Below are 14,880 nucleotides of genomic sequence, written 5' to 3' on the forward strand. Positions count from 1 at the left end.
TTTCTCTCTTTCTGTGAAGTGTAGTTGTGTTTCTGCAGGGACAGAAAATGCCTCGGATTGAGTCTCTGACTCATCGCGAGGATGTATGGAGTGAGTGAGGGGAAGAAAGAGAGAGAGGGGAGAATGCGGGATGGGCAAAGACAAACAGTTTTTTGGGGGGTTGTAGTGTCATAACTTTAGCGTGGTGTGATTCTGAAATGGTTTGAAGCAGCAGACGTGCTGTCGTTGTGCTGGTGTGTGTAGCATAAGTCAGGTACATTTTGAAGTGTTTAAGGCGAGCAAGATGTTTCAGAGAAACTGCTGCTGCAATCTCACTGTATTGTGATTTTCTGAATGCTGTGTGTGTGTTCAGTGATTGTGCCGCTCTCAATGTGCCAGTGTTCCCAGTATTAGTTTTACTCCTTTCTCTTCTTACTGTATTTGTCTCTTTTTCAAACACTATTTGCCTATTTTTCTTTATTTTCTCTTTCATTTAGCTGTTCTGTCGGGTCTTATGTTTTTCCCTTATTTTTTGTCTTTTTGTCTGTTTCATTCAGTGTTTTTTCTCTCAGAATTTCTCTCCGTCTTGTCTTTTTTTTTTGTTAATTCTTACATTTTCAATTTGTCATTTTTTCTTCTTTTTTCGATCGATTCTTGACTTGATTAACCTGTTTTTTCTTTTTGGTTTCTGTATCTTTTTGTGTTTGTCCTTGATTCTTTGTTCATTTTTTCCCTTCTTTTCTTAACTTCTTTAATTTGTTCTTTTTGTTCTTTGTTCCTTTTTTCTTTCTTTCTTGCACTTCTTCCTCCTCTGCATTTCTCTCTGTATCTCTTTGTTGCTCGCTCTGTTTCTCTCCCCCAATCATTCTTTCTTTTTCTCTTCTATCTGTCATTTGTTCTTTCTTCTTCTCTTCTCTCCCTGTCTGTCTCTCCCTCTTTCTGGCCTCACTCCAGTCAGCACAAGATTTGGAGCCGATTGTCTATTTATAGCGCCTGTGGTTCTGTCGCCATGACAACCAAGCTGGAGGCCAGGGTGCCAGGGAGCTATTTTTGGAGCAGCGCTGTAATGTCAGACACAGCCTTCTCTCTCTTTTCTTTCCTTCTCTTTGTGTGTGTGTGTGTGTGTGTGTGTGTGTGTGTGTGTGTGTGTGATTAAGGATCGGCTGGTGAAGCTTTTGGTTTGGTCGGCTCTCATTGTGAAGCGTTAACGTACAAAGAAGCAGTAAAGCCCCTCGAATCGTTCCGCTTGGCGGGCCGTGCACGATCTTTTCCCTTCTTGAGAAAGCGCCAAGACCATTTTCTGACTTTTCTGACGTAGTGATTCTGAGGCTTGTGAAGCTTCAGTTTTCTCTTGTGCAGAGTCTGATTTCAGTATCCTGAAAAGACGGATTCAAGTGTTTTTAAAGTCACTGTTTGCAGTGCTTAAACTGGAATTTGGATGGATATGGAATGATAATGGCACAGTTTAATGAACTTCTTGTTGAGAAAGATTTAGTAAAAGCTACTCTTTTTAGGGCATTTAGTTACACGTTTCCTTTTACCTTTTACATGTGGGCTCATGGTCTTAACAAGGGTAAGGGCTATATGAAATAAATGAATTAAACTATTTTGGATTTAATAGTGACTCATCACAGATGTATCTAAGGACATTCTATACTTTCCTTTTCTATTTTTTAATCCTCTTACCTGTTACTTAGTTTTCTTTATGTAACATGAACAATTGCACTTTTTATGCTGAGCTTCTTAGCCAAATTTGACTGGGTTCTCTTTTTGTTTTCTTTGTTGATGAGCAAGCCTTTGTTTGAGATGATTTTAGTGTTCTTTTAAAAGAAGATGATGTGAACATAAGAATAATTTGCTTGTTGAACTTTTGAAAATCTGGGAGACATAAATGGATTTTGGCAGATGTAGAAAGAGGCACTTTTAGGGAGTGTGTGTGTGTGTGTGTGTGTGTGTGTGTGTGTGTGTGTGTTTGTGTGTTTGTTTTACTATATTTGTGGGGTCCAAAAACTGGGGTATACAGTAAACTTGTGGGGTCTGCACAGCCTTGTGGGGCCCAAAATGCTGGACCCCACAAGGTTAAAGGGCTGTTTGAGGGTTAAGACTTGGTTTTAGGATTAGGGTTAGAATTAGGTTAGGGTGAGGGTAAGGGTTAAGGTTAGGCATTTAGTTGTGATGGTTAGGGTAAGGGGCTAGGGAATACATTATGTCAATGACGGGTCCTCACAAAGATAGTAAATCAAACGTGTGTGTGTGTGTCACATTAAACCCTAAAGGACACATTTGAACTAAATATTGTTATTCCAATTAATTTTTTGTTTAATGATAAATGCCGTGTTTTTAAATAAATGACATTGCCAAAAGCTTTTATATGTTCACGTGAAGTGAATATTAAATTAAACAGTCAGTAACTTGAAACATTCCTCTTAAACATGCTCATGTTATCTTATTTATAAAGCGTATGATGTTTTTTTATCCAAGCAAATTAAGGATCCCTAACTCAGCATATTTTCCAGTCCAGCTGTTTGTGTGGAGGCCAGACGTGTCAACCCTGTTGTGCGGCTCAGAGTAGCCTAATCCCCGTGTAGAGCTGAAGATGTATACTAATAACCAGGGTAATCCTTTGTCCTAATACTGCCACTTTAACCAGATGAATACATTATAGGATAGGGGTTATCAGCTTTGTTGTACGCTGCTGTTGATACTGTAGCCTGTTATGTCCTTCAACATGGAAAGATCTCAGATTGATATTTGATTGTTGGGGAATTATTGCCACGGAAAAAAATCCCATATTTATTTACAACCTAATGCTGTTATTGAGGTGACTTGTTTCAGTACATAAATTCCTCTTTTAATTTTCAAGTTTGTGAAGGGGATATAATAAAAAATTTTTGCTGTTTGTGGAAGTAGTGTGAATATTTTCAGAAGAAGCTTTAGACTTTACATAAATAAAGAAAGAAGAAAGTTGTAAAATTACATTTTTTGTAGCCTTTTTATTTTTTCGGAAATTGTTAAGTCAGAATTTTGAGTTAAGTCTAAACTGGTGAGAAAAGAAAAGTGTCCATGGTTGTTTATGTTTAAACACCAATAAAATAATTATATTCTAATTCTTTTTTTTTGTATATAAAAATGTGTCCATTGCGATTGTACTACCTGCGATTGTATTACCTGCAGACGATTGTATTACCTGCAGACCAGCAAAAATGATGCCAAAATTAAAAAAAGGAGTAAAAAGTTATAAAAAGGTACTTTATCTTTTCTTGTGCTGGGTTATTTTCACTCACCAGACAAGAGTCCTGTGTATATTTCCAGAGTTTAAGTCAGCCTGTCTGCCACCCCAGAATAACCCTGAAAGGTTATTCATAACACAGCAGACCTCTCTGTTACTGGGGCAGACACTATTTTTTAGTTCAACTTACTAGGCACGGTTATTATTGGCACTTCTCCTATTAATAGGGAGGACTGCTAAAAACTGAGCAGTGTGTTTGTCCTGGGCGTGTAGCCGCCTCAGACCGGAGCTGTAGATAAACAAGAGTTTGGCCTCTGCAGATGTCGGTCGCAGCCATGTTGTGTGTGAATGTGTTGTATATGAATATCTGTGTCGGTGTGCATTTGTGTAGAGATATGCACATGGGCATATCTTTGTTCCTCAAACTGTTTGTCCTCTTCTGTTTCTCTTTCAGCCTCATACGGCTCTCTTCTTCCTGACTCAGTGTCTTTTCCCTTTGTCTGTCCATCTCTGTCCTGTACTGTAACGTCCGCAGACCCAGCCCCCTGTTCCTCTGTGTGTTACCTGCAGCCCTCCTGTCACATTTCACCCCTGCCTGCCACATTCCTAGTTATCTCAGAGGGGGTTACATACCTTTGCCCTGAGAGGCAGCTACCATTAAGCGTCTTGCCTTTCTAGTTGTAAGAACGGTGGGCAGACGATCAGTCACACAGACAGCCGTGCAGAAATCAAACAGGGTGGGAAATAAGTATGTTTGTCTGTTAGCAGCCAACTAAAAAAGTTAGTTTGTGTTTTTTTTTTTTTTTTTTTGGAAATGGATGGAGTTGGTAAGCGTTGCCCTGATGTATCTTGTCTTGTCAGTTTAGTTATTGGCACGTAAACAATCACTTCAGTCATTATTATTATTATTATTATTACAATATTTTTCCTTTTTTGGTGCAAGTGAGCGCCTCCGCTTTGTGACCCTGAAGCTTAATATTATATTTCATAAAAATGTAAAGTTAAATTATTTTCTGACATTAGTAGAGGCACTCTGTATATCAGTTGCGGCGGTGCACCTCGGCTATAATAAACTGCCGGAAACCTTGCATTAAAAATAAAGCAATGTATTACTTACAATTGCATTGCTACTGTTATATCTACTTGTTTTGATCCGTTTACCAGAAAGTGTTTTACCTTTTCACCTTTTTTTAATTTGAAATCATTTTTAGAGGCCCGTCGAAAATGTTAGATATGTAGTAATATCACAAGGAAATACAACAAAGATTAGAGGCAATTCTGAAAAAAATAATAGTGTTGTGAAGCAAAAAATATTTTTTTTCTGCTTTTCTATGTCATTGCAAGTAATCTTTATAAAGAGTATGACTTAAACAGTGGTTGGTAAATTAACTGAAATTATGAAATTGTTAAATAGGTAAAGCAAATAAATAAAATGTAACTCAATCATGTTTCCACCATGGCTTGGTCTACTGTAATTTATGTTCCTGTTTATCCCCAAAACTGACTTGAGATGGCACTTTTGATCATGATGGAATTGAAAACGCAGTCAGGCAGGTAGTTTACCTATCAATAACACGTTTGTTGTTTTACTTTGTTGTTAATGTTTTAATGTTCTGTGTCTTAATGTTTTTTGAAAATGTGTGGTCTCAGAAAGGAATTGTATTGGTCTTCATATTGCAATAGTTGTGGGCCTGTGTAAGACATGACCAAATTGAATTCAGGGTCTTTGCAGGAGCTTTCTCTGTAAATGTTTACAAATCTTTAACAGGAGACCATTAATGATAGGACTATATATATATATATATATATATATATATATATATATATATATATATTTGACTTCTAAAATCTGCCGTTTAAGTGCTTCTCTAGATGATTCCCTTCGCTGCTAACATGTAGTTGCTTCACCCTTCATACGATAGTTGCCACTTTAGCTTAAAGATAATCACCAAATTCCTCAGAGTGTAGCAGCATTCGCCCGAGTTCAGCCCACTCCTCTTTCCACTATCGGAGCGGAGCAATTCCTGTTCTTCTTCCTACACAATGTTTCTTCTGTACATCTGAAAGTACTGTCAGGACTGCGGGGATGTTAAAAACTGGCTTTTTTGTCTGTATTCGTGTATATCCTGTAACATAATCCAGCAAACTCAGTCTGCTCGTCTAACATGTTGGACATGAGGAGGAATGTTGAGTCAGTTGGTTTAACAAAGACTTTAACAAAGACTCACTTCTTCATCCCGGGATGACATGAGAGAAATGCTGTTTCCTTGACAGATGCTCATATAAAAGTTTCTTTCTTTGAGCCTGTTTTGAGTCCTGACTTGTTGCAGCAGACACCCCCGTTAGGTGACCCTGATACAGTCATTATGAAAGCTTTAGGGCAGCTAACGCACACCTTGAAACGCAGTAGTTATGTAGGCCAGTTCATTGGAACAATTAACATTCATTTGGGTAGGAGCTCTGCAAATCTGATCTCACCGTTGGCCTGCCTTCCCACACACACACACACACACACACACACACACACACACACACCCCGATGTGCACATACAAACACACACCTCTCCTCCTGTGGAAGTATTACTACAGCAGCTCCATTGATGAAGCTCCTCTGGTCTGACAGAGCAAACGGCTGCGGGTGACTCAGACCGGCTGCTTCTGATGTCCGTGTGAATTAAAACACACGCCGCCTGGTGGCTGCTCAGGGACCGCCGTCCTCCATCTTTCTCTTGCTCCCACTAATGTACTTTTGTGTGTGTGTGTGTGTGTGTGTGTGTGTGTGTGTGTGTGTGTGTGTGTGTGTGTATAAAATGTCTAGTGTGGTTGCATCCACAACATAAATGTATGTATGTAAATGCAAGCTGCATTTGGCCGGTTGAAATGTTGACCTGTTTTACTCTGTTAGTATGTATATGTATATACTATTTTATAGTATTATTGTATTGTTATTATTTGTCTGCAGCAGAGCAGCTAAGATCTAACCGGCTGTATTTCTCCGTTCTTTTCGCAGCTTCTTAGACCGGGTCGATGTGGTCAGGCAGAATGACTACACACCCACTGATCAGGTGAGATGTTCAACACACCAATATGTTATATTGAAGCACTCTGCCTGCATCTGTGCTCTATAGTGCTAAAACAATTAGTCAATTAATTGTTTTGTAGATTGACAGAAAATTAGACTTTTTTTTAACTAATTTTTAGAATCGATTAATCATTTATTAATTTATCAAGGCAATTTGACATGACACAACCACGAAGACCATGGGTGTAGAGCTGTAACAATTCCAAATTTGACTGAACAATTAATTGTCTCAGAATTAATTGCGATTAACAATATAATTGTCTTTGTTAGTAAAATTTAAAAATAATTTATGTGTTATGTCTTACTTTTTAAAACAAAAATACGTTTTGAATGAATCCCAGGATACACATTTTGGTTATATCACTGTAATGTGACCCAAATAATGTAATAACACAAGTACACAGCCTATGAAGTAAACCACGTCTGTTTATTATCATAAAACATCGTATTTATTTTCTTAAATGAACATAAAAATGACTGTTACCATCAACAGTTATACCCCTTAAGGCTAATGTTAGCAATTAATTGCAGTTAAACAAAGAAATGGCGATTATGTAAAATAATTAGACAATTATGTAATAATTGTTACAGGCCTACACAGGTGTAGATCATAAAACGAATAATGGTTATACAAAGCTGGGAAATTAGGCCATTTTCACTGTTATCTGACATTTAAAGTCTGCTTTCTTTATACGGTAGATGAACGGTCTCAGGGCTCCAGACTAATTTTTTCACTAGGAGCACAGTGGCCCCCAACTGAAAATTTTAGGGGCACAACCAGAAAATTTGGGGCACGCACCGTAAATCAACATGCTAACCAAATATCCACATTTCTACTAATTTCCACTGTATTACTAATAAATACTTTGATAATAGATGCAGAAATTACAATGTGCTGTTTCAAATATATATATATATATATATATATATATATATATATATATATATATATACATATACATATACATATACATACCAGCTCTAGTCTACAATTACAATGAATTCAACTTAAAATTAAACATGCATTGTTTAGGCTACTACTGAACCAATATTGGTACAGATACCTGAAATTCGGTTCCGTTACCCAACGGTACCTTTTTTTTGGTACTTTCCCTCTATAATTACAAAACAATTATTTCAGTTGTAAAAATTATTGTCAAACCTATTTATCCTATGTACTTAGAACATTATGTTATTTTATTAAACAAAATCCTCCTCCTCCCAAACCCATCCCTACAACCTATTAAATTGAATAATTATTCATTTCTTACTCACTGTAACTTTTATTCTTGTATTTGTATATTCTTTTTTATTTTCATGACCGTTTTGAATTGCTCTTTAATGTTTCATGTAAAGGACTTTCAATTGCCTTGTTGCTGAAAGGTGCTGTAGAAATAAAGTTGCCTTGCCTTACAACCTCAGCCTGTCAGTCATTCACCAGGGCACAGAAACCACTGTTGTGCCTGCTTAGGAAGTGTAACGTCAACAGCATCGCGACCGCTTTCGGCTCTCCATTAATATCATATTGGATAATATGATATTAGCAAGTGCTGTCGGCGTGAAGTTTTGAAAAACTGTAACCACACTTGAAACCACTTTATCGGCATTTCCGTGACTCACTGTGACTTCAACAAAACTGCAGAGCCGACGTAGTTTGCACCGTCCGCAGCTATGCGTGTGTGTGCGAGTGTGTGTGTTTGTGTCAGAGCTCCGCTCTCTGTCAATTTTCAGAGAGGACAGATAAGCTTGAGCTTACGCGCTCTCAGGTACCGAAATTCCTACATTTAACGTGTAAAAAAGGGGGCAAATTTACTGGTCGCACATGTGCGACTGGATGTAAAATTCAGTCGCACACTCTGGAGTCTGTCTGGAGCCCTGTGTAAGTTGAATAGTTTTGTTTAATCTGTAAATCATAACACTACTTGTTGTCCATGAGTTTATTTTCTCCATATTCTTTCTTTTCCTGTTAATAATCCTGTCTTTAATACCTTGTTATCCTCCTCTCTTGACACTCTTATGTCTACCTTCCTGACGTCCCTCTTCTACATCTTCTATGTTTTTAAAGCCTTTTTCTTTCTATATTTTCTTTAACTATCTAACGCTGTTCTGTTCCGCCGCTATTTTTCAGGACCTGTTGAGATGCAGAGTACTGACATCTGGGATCTTCGAGACACGATTTCAAATAGACAAAGTCAATTTCCAGTGAGTTACCACAATGTTTTCTTAATCGCCACGTGAAAAAAGTAACAGTCAAACAAGAAGTAGTTGAAATATATCCACAGATTATAAAGAAAAACCACCTATTCTGCAAGAAAAACATGGGAAGAGTAAATACTAAACCTCATGAATTCATGTGTTTTTCCTGAAATGTTTAACTTTGATTTGATTGTGAAGGTCTTTTTTTCTCTTCACTGTACATCGTTGTCATGTGATTCACATCCCTTATTCAGTATTCAGAGTACTTTCTTTACAATGCAAATTCAACTTTTCACTTCATCCGTCTTACAGTATGTTCGATGTTGGCGGTCAGAGGGATGAACGTCGAAAATGGATCCAGTGTTTTAACGGTACAGCGTTTGTAGCTTGGACTGCTTTATTGTATGGATGAAATTATTCATGAATTACTGAAAAATAATCAGTGACAAGCAGTCATTGACTGATTATTTTTTTATTATTATTAATTTGTGTCCATTTGTTTTCTAGTTTTTGCCAGATGCATGTGTCTGTGTTTATTTAAATCTAAAGGTGAGGAGAGTGTTTGGTAGTTTTACTCGTCTTTGTTGTGTTAATCATAGCCTATGGTGTTTTGGTGTGTGTGGCACAGATGTGACAGCTATCATCTTTGTGGTGGCGAGTAGCAGCTACAACATGGTGATCAGAGAAGACAATCAGACCAACAGACTACAGGAAGCCCTCAACCTTTTCAAGAACATATGGAACAACAGGTGAGAATCGTAGAAACTAGTAGTTTCTACAGTAGGGATGGAGACAGAATGACTGTTGGTTGGGTGTTGATGATGTGCGTGATGGTTATTTTTTTTTGCCACACTGATGATCGTTAACGACAAACCCAAGTAGTAGGGCTGGGCGATATAGAGAAAATCAAATATCACAATATTTTTGACCAAATACCTCGATATCGATACCGCAACGATATTGTAGTGTTGACTATTGGTGCTTTCACAAAATATTTACACAATGAGATTTTTGATAAATAATCATCAGTAATGTGGATATAATGACTAAGTGGGTAAAGGCAAATAATAGAACAGCTAGAACAGTCTGGTAAGTTCAGAAAATTACATCACTTTACTGTAATGCAGCCTGTAAAACCAGGAAAAGACAACACTTATGCCATATTACAATATTACGATATCGAAAATCTAAGACGATATTTAGTCTCATATCACGATATTGATATAATGTCGATATATTGCCCAGCTCTATCAAGTAGATGTCAGTTCAGTTTCTCCTGTCTGACACTGTGGTTGAAATACTGTTGATGAGTGGCACTGTGGCACTTTCTATAAGTGTGTTATACCTTTTTATTAGGGCTGTCAAACGATTAATTTTTTTAATCGCGATTAATCGCTGAAGTTCTATAGTTAATCGCGATTAATCGCATATTTTATCACATGATTAAAATTCTATTGTTTTGCATTTCAGAACAGTTTTTAAGTACATATTAACAATCAAAAGCAATTTTTACCAGTGTATCTTGATTGGGAATCAAATGAATGCAAAGAAAGTTACTTTATGAACTTGATTTTAAGATTTGTAATTATTTATTTACTGTAAACAAAAGAAAAATGTGTGAATCTGTCATTATTGCACAATTCCTCCAAGTACCTAACTAAAAAACTAAAAATCCCTGTCCTTACTAGAGTCAATATAGTGTTTAGTAACTCCTAAATAATGTTGATTACTCACTGACGTCCAGTGATCACCGGTTAATGAGCAGCTCATTTCTGCACAAGTCCGTGTTAACACAGCCCATCTCCACTCTTACCCGGCGACAGAGTAACAGGCTGCATAGTCCGGTACACTGTTGTTTCCACAACAACAAAAACACAGCAGTCTCTGAACTCGCGTTGGGAGTTTTGTTGAAGTTGGATGTAGTCCAGTTTTTGTCTAATGAGCGGACACTTGCAAGCAGGATTGATGGAACAGGTGGCCGGCTAGCGTTAGCTTTCCACCTAGCTAGGTTATACTCCAGCCCCCGTTCGCGTTTCACCGCTGAGGATGTCCCCCCGTGATTGCCTGCTCCGGCCGCTGCAGCTGCTCGCTCCGGCCGCCTCAGCTGCTGCTGCCCGCTCTGGCCACCACTGCTGCCCGCTCCACCTTTACACAATGTGCATATGGCTTTCGACTTGTCTACGAGCCATCCGGGAGTTTTGGAAAATAAAAAGCGCCATTCAGAATTTCATTGCTGCTGTCTTTCTCCACCATGCCTGCAGCCTGCAGCAGCAGGATGTGTTACGAGGAAGTGGCAGCTTGATGATAAGTAACGGTGCTGCAAAGGGTCAAAATAGTAGCCTGTTAGGCACGACGCAAAGCCGAGTGAAGTGTAAAATAAATTAATAAATGCCGGCATGCGATTAAAAAAAAAAAAATTAATCGCGTCAGCCCTTAATCGCATCGCGATTAACGCGTTAACGCTGACAGCCCTACTTTTTATACCATCTTTTTCTCTATACGTCTTTTGAACCAATGTTTAGTTCTGTACTTTTTTTGTTTGTTTGTAAAAATAAATATTAAATGCCTTGTTGTCTTAAGAATAAAGCCACACACGCTTCAACTTGTACAACTGGGACCTTTAATGGCTGTTAATTTTACTCTGTTTAGATGGACCTCAAAAGTCTATTTCTTTGGTCACCGATTATTTCTGTTCAGTTTAAGTGTGCACCTTATTACCACAGTATCACTTCAGTGCTATTCAGTGGTGGTTCTAGACCATTTCAAATGAAGGGGGCCAGGCTGGGCGATTTTAGGGGTACCAACTATATTAAGCACAAGTGTTACATACAGAGCTGTATAGTGACGAAGTAGAACTACTTCACTACTGTACTTAAGTACTAAAAAGCTGTATCTGTACTCTACTGGAGTATTATTTTTTTCTCCTACTTATATGTACTTGAGTACATATTTTCGATGAGTTTAATACTTTTACTCCGATACATTTTTTTTATGTGCTGCATCGTTACTCGTTACTGTTGTGAATTCCTCACGCTACGGAGACTGTGGAGGTTACAGTGTGTGTAGTTACGGCTACGTTAGTTACGGCTACGTTAGTTACGTTAGTTACGTAAGTTACGTAAATCCCCGAGATCGCGTCATGTTTCTTTTCATTACGGTTGCCTGTTCAGAAGTCAGAGACGATGTAAGTTTGTACTCTTTCTATTTAGCTATTGTTGCAGCAGATTAAGCTATTCCTGAGTTGTTTCAGTCTGAAATGAGTACTGAATGTTTTCACCCTGTCATGTGAAGCTGTTTATCTGTATTTTGCTAGCTTGCTAACTTTCCACTACATCACACATTTTATTTCAGTATTTGTTAATACGTGATTAATAACCCACTGTTATATCAGATAATAGTAGTTATAACAGCTGTGACATTAATGTACCTTTTGGGGTTTATTTCAGAAACTTCCTTCATATCCAGCAATGTACAGCTTGTGACTACCTTAATACCAAGTAAAAAGTTGAACTCCAACAATATGATATTCAAAATGTTACTGCTTTCTTTAATAACTTTATAACACAATACTTGTACTTTTAGTACTTGAGTAGTAAATTTTAAAATAAACTACTTGCAATACTTAAGTACAAAAAATGTTGAATACTTTAGTACTTCCACTTAAGTGGGGTGCTTAAAGAGCACTTCAACTTCTACTCAAGTCACTTTTTTGATAGAGCACTTGTACTTTTACTCAAGTATGGGTCTCTAGTACTTTATACACCTCTGGTTACATACCACCAACCCTCCATAGGTTTGGTTCTGCAAAAGACTAACGATACACATATAACAATTAATACAAGAATACTCATTCAGTGTTAACCTACATATTATTTGTCACTGCGCATGAATATTAAAAAAAGAATATATCTTTGGGGATAAAGGTGGGGTTAAAAATGTATGAAAATATTTACCACAGTTAGGGGGGCTAGATTTGGGGGGGGGGGGCATCCTGCTCTCTCTACGACTCAAAGCCTATTAAAACATAATGCCACTTGAAAAGCAGGGACTCTCTAGCAAGTGTCCTGTAATGTATTTTGTGACTGAAACGAAAGTCCAAAGAAATCTGGCACTGAACTCGTTCTTCATTTCCCTCCACAGGTGGCTACGGACCATTTCGGTAATCCTCTTCCTGAACAAACAGGACCTGCTCGCTGAGAAGGTTTTGGCAGGGAAATCTAAAATTGAGGAGTATTTCCCAGAGTTTGCACGCTACACCACACCTGATGATGGTAAGAGTTGGACACTGATTTCTGTGGGTGTCCAATACGTAACATATCCATTTTTCTGTGGTTGTAGCAGACACATTGAAATGGTTTAGTGTGGATGATGAGCCACGTTGAGTCAAAATACAACAATCTAGTTAGAAATATGCTCGGGATTAAACAACATTTAGCTGTATGTTAACCAATAAGTGTAGTATAATAGCACATTACATCAGCTATCTGCCCTTAATGTAAATGAAGGGCAGGATTAACATATAGAGAATACTTTTTTTTTTCCTTTGTAGAAACAAAAAGTCATGACAAATAATGTTGGTCACAAGGTTTCATTAAGTAATCATCATCATTGCCAGCTTTACCAGTTGTAGCTCCTGTTCAGCAGGAGGAGCGATGTGTTTAATGGCTCAGTGCAAAAATGACTTTATTGTGACTCATTTCTTCTTCTCCAACAGCAATACCAGAGCCAGGTGAGGATCCCCGCGTCACAAGGGCAAAGTACTTCATTCGGGATGAGTTTCTGGTATGTACAAAGCTTATGTTTTACAAGTTTGAATTTGATCAATTTCATCATGTATGTTTCATATTTCCTGTTCACAGAACAGTGTATGTAACACAAGGAAAAAAACCTAAACTGACACATTTATGCTGTGTTCTCTATGTCCTAGTATGGCTATTTTACAGCTGATTTATACGTTTATGTGGTGTCACTTCATTCCATTTTCACTCTGTCTGACTCTTTCAAAAAAAGATTTCCTCCTTAATTTTGTTACATCAGTTAAGATGAGTTGGAAGATGTTTCACCAGCAAAATACTTAAACCAGAGTGGATGAAGTAAATGAAGATGTTAGGTTTACTGTCAGCAGCTTTTCCAAACCTACACTACCGGTCAAAAGTTTGGGGTCACTTAGAAATTTCCATTCGACTCCATTATAAACAGAATACCAGCTGAGATCAGTTGCATTGTTCTTTTTAACCAGGGCATCAGTTTTCAGATTACATTATGTGCTTACATAATTGCAAAAGGGTTCTCCAACGTTTTCTCAGTTAGCCTTTTAAAATGATATCAGATTAGTTAACAGAATGTGCCTTTGGAACATTGAATGGATCGTTGTTGATAATGGGCAATGTAGATATTGCATTAAAGATCAGCCACTTCTTTCTGCAACAGTCGAGAACCCTTTTTCAATTATATAAGCACATAATGTAATCTGAAAACTGCTGCCCTGATTAAAAAAACAATGCAACTAATCTCAGCTGGTATTCTGTCTGTAATGGAGTGGAATGGAAATTTCTAAGTGACCCCAAACTTTTGACCGGTAGTGTATATGAAACATGTTGTCTACCAGACATCTATTTTAATCTTTTGATCAATTTTTTTGATTTTTGTTTTGGAATGTAAACTTGATCAAACGGACTTAAACATTAACAGTTGAATTGTAAGAAAAAATATTGCAACAGTATTCACTTTTATATAATTAACAGGGCTGTCGGGGTGAATCAGACATAAAAAGGTTTGGAGCCACTGATCTACACCACTAACTTGTCTGTACTTTTGTGTCTTTTTCAGAGGATCAGCACAGCCAGCGGGGACGGACGGCATTACTGTTACCCCCATTTCACCTGCGCCGTCGACACAGAAAACATCCGCCGCGTCTTCAATGACTGTCGCGACATCATACAGAGGATGCACCTACGGCAGTACGAGCTCTTGTGATGGGCAGCGGCGTCCGGCCTACTTATCTACCTACCAACCTACCTATCTACCCGTCCCCACAGCCACTTAGCCAATCACGCCCCTCCACTTCCACCAACTTCACCAAACAACCGAGCCCTCCCCTCCATCCTGATACAACTCCTATTTCTCCCGATTACACGACTTCAGAAAAACAGAACAGTGGAAAACCTTTTTTTTATGTTTAAAAAAAGGAAACACAGTAAAGGATACACCAACATTAGCCAGGACTGACTGCTGTACTTACAGACTGGAATCCCTCAGTGCAAGCTATCCCTTCTTTTAGCTCTTTCTCTCTCTCAGATATATTAACACACACACACTCCCAGGTACACACACACACACATACACTACAGCATGAGACATTCAGAGCCCTTAGGTTTTAATGTCTCATATCGCA

The 14,880-nt window shown here is 38.0% G+C and overlaps 1 protein-coding gene across 1 annotated transcript in view; it reads left to right on the top strand.

Annotated features, from left to right (window-relative positions):
- Window positions 1–14,880, top strand: part of LOC116051389 (guanine nucleotide-binding protein G(s) subunit alpha-like) — a 35,588-nt gene that overhangs the window by 20,347 nt on the left and 361 nt on the right. Inside the window, exons 6-13 of the mRNA XM_031301770.2 lie at window positions 6,219–6,273; window positions 8,419–8,492; window positions 8,799–8,857; window positions 9,115–9,235; window positions 12,627–12,757; window positions 13,201–13,268; window positions 14,316–14,495; window positions 14,682–14,880. The exon at window positions 14,682–14,880 is cut by the window's right edge and continues 361 nt beyond it. Of these exons, the coding sequence (XP_031157630.1) occupies window positions 6,219–6,273; window positions 8,419–8,492; window positions 8,799–8,857; window positions 9,115–9,235; window positions 12,627–12,757; window positions 13,201–13,268; window positions 14,316–14,462 (655 nt within the window). The 3' untranslated portion in view covers window positions 14,463–14,495; window positions 14,682–14,880. The remainder of the gene's footprint in view (window positions 1–6,218; window positions 6,274–8,418; window positions 8,493–8,798; window positions 8,858–9,114; window positions 9,236–12,626; window positions 12,758–13,200; window positions 13,269–14,315; window positions 14,496–14,681) is intronic.

This window comes from Sander lucioperca, chromosome 6 (genome assembly GCF_008315115.2).
Source record: "Sander lucioperca isolate FBNREF2018 chromosome 6, SLUC_FBN_1.2, whole genome shotgun sequence".
Lineage (NCBI taxonomy): Eukaryota > Metazoa > Chordata > Actinopteri > Perciformes > Percidae > Sander > Sander lucioperca.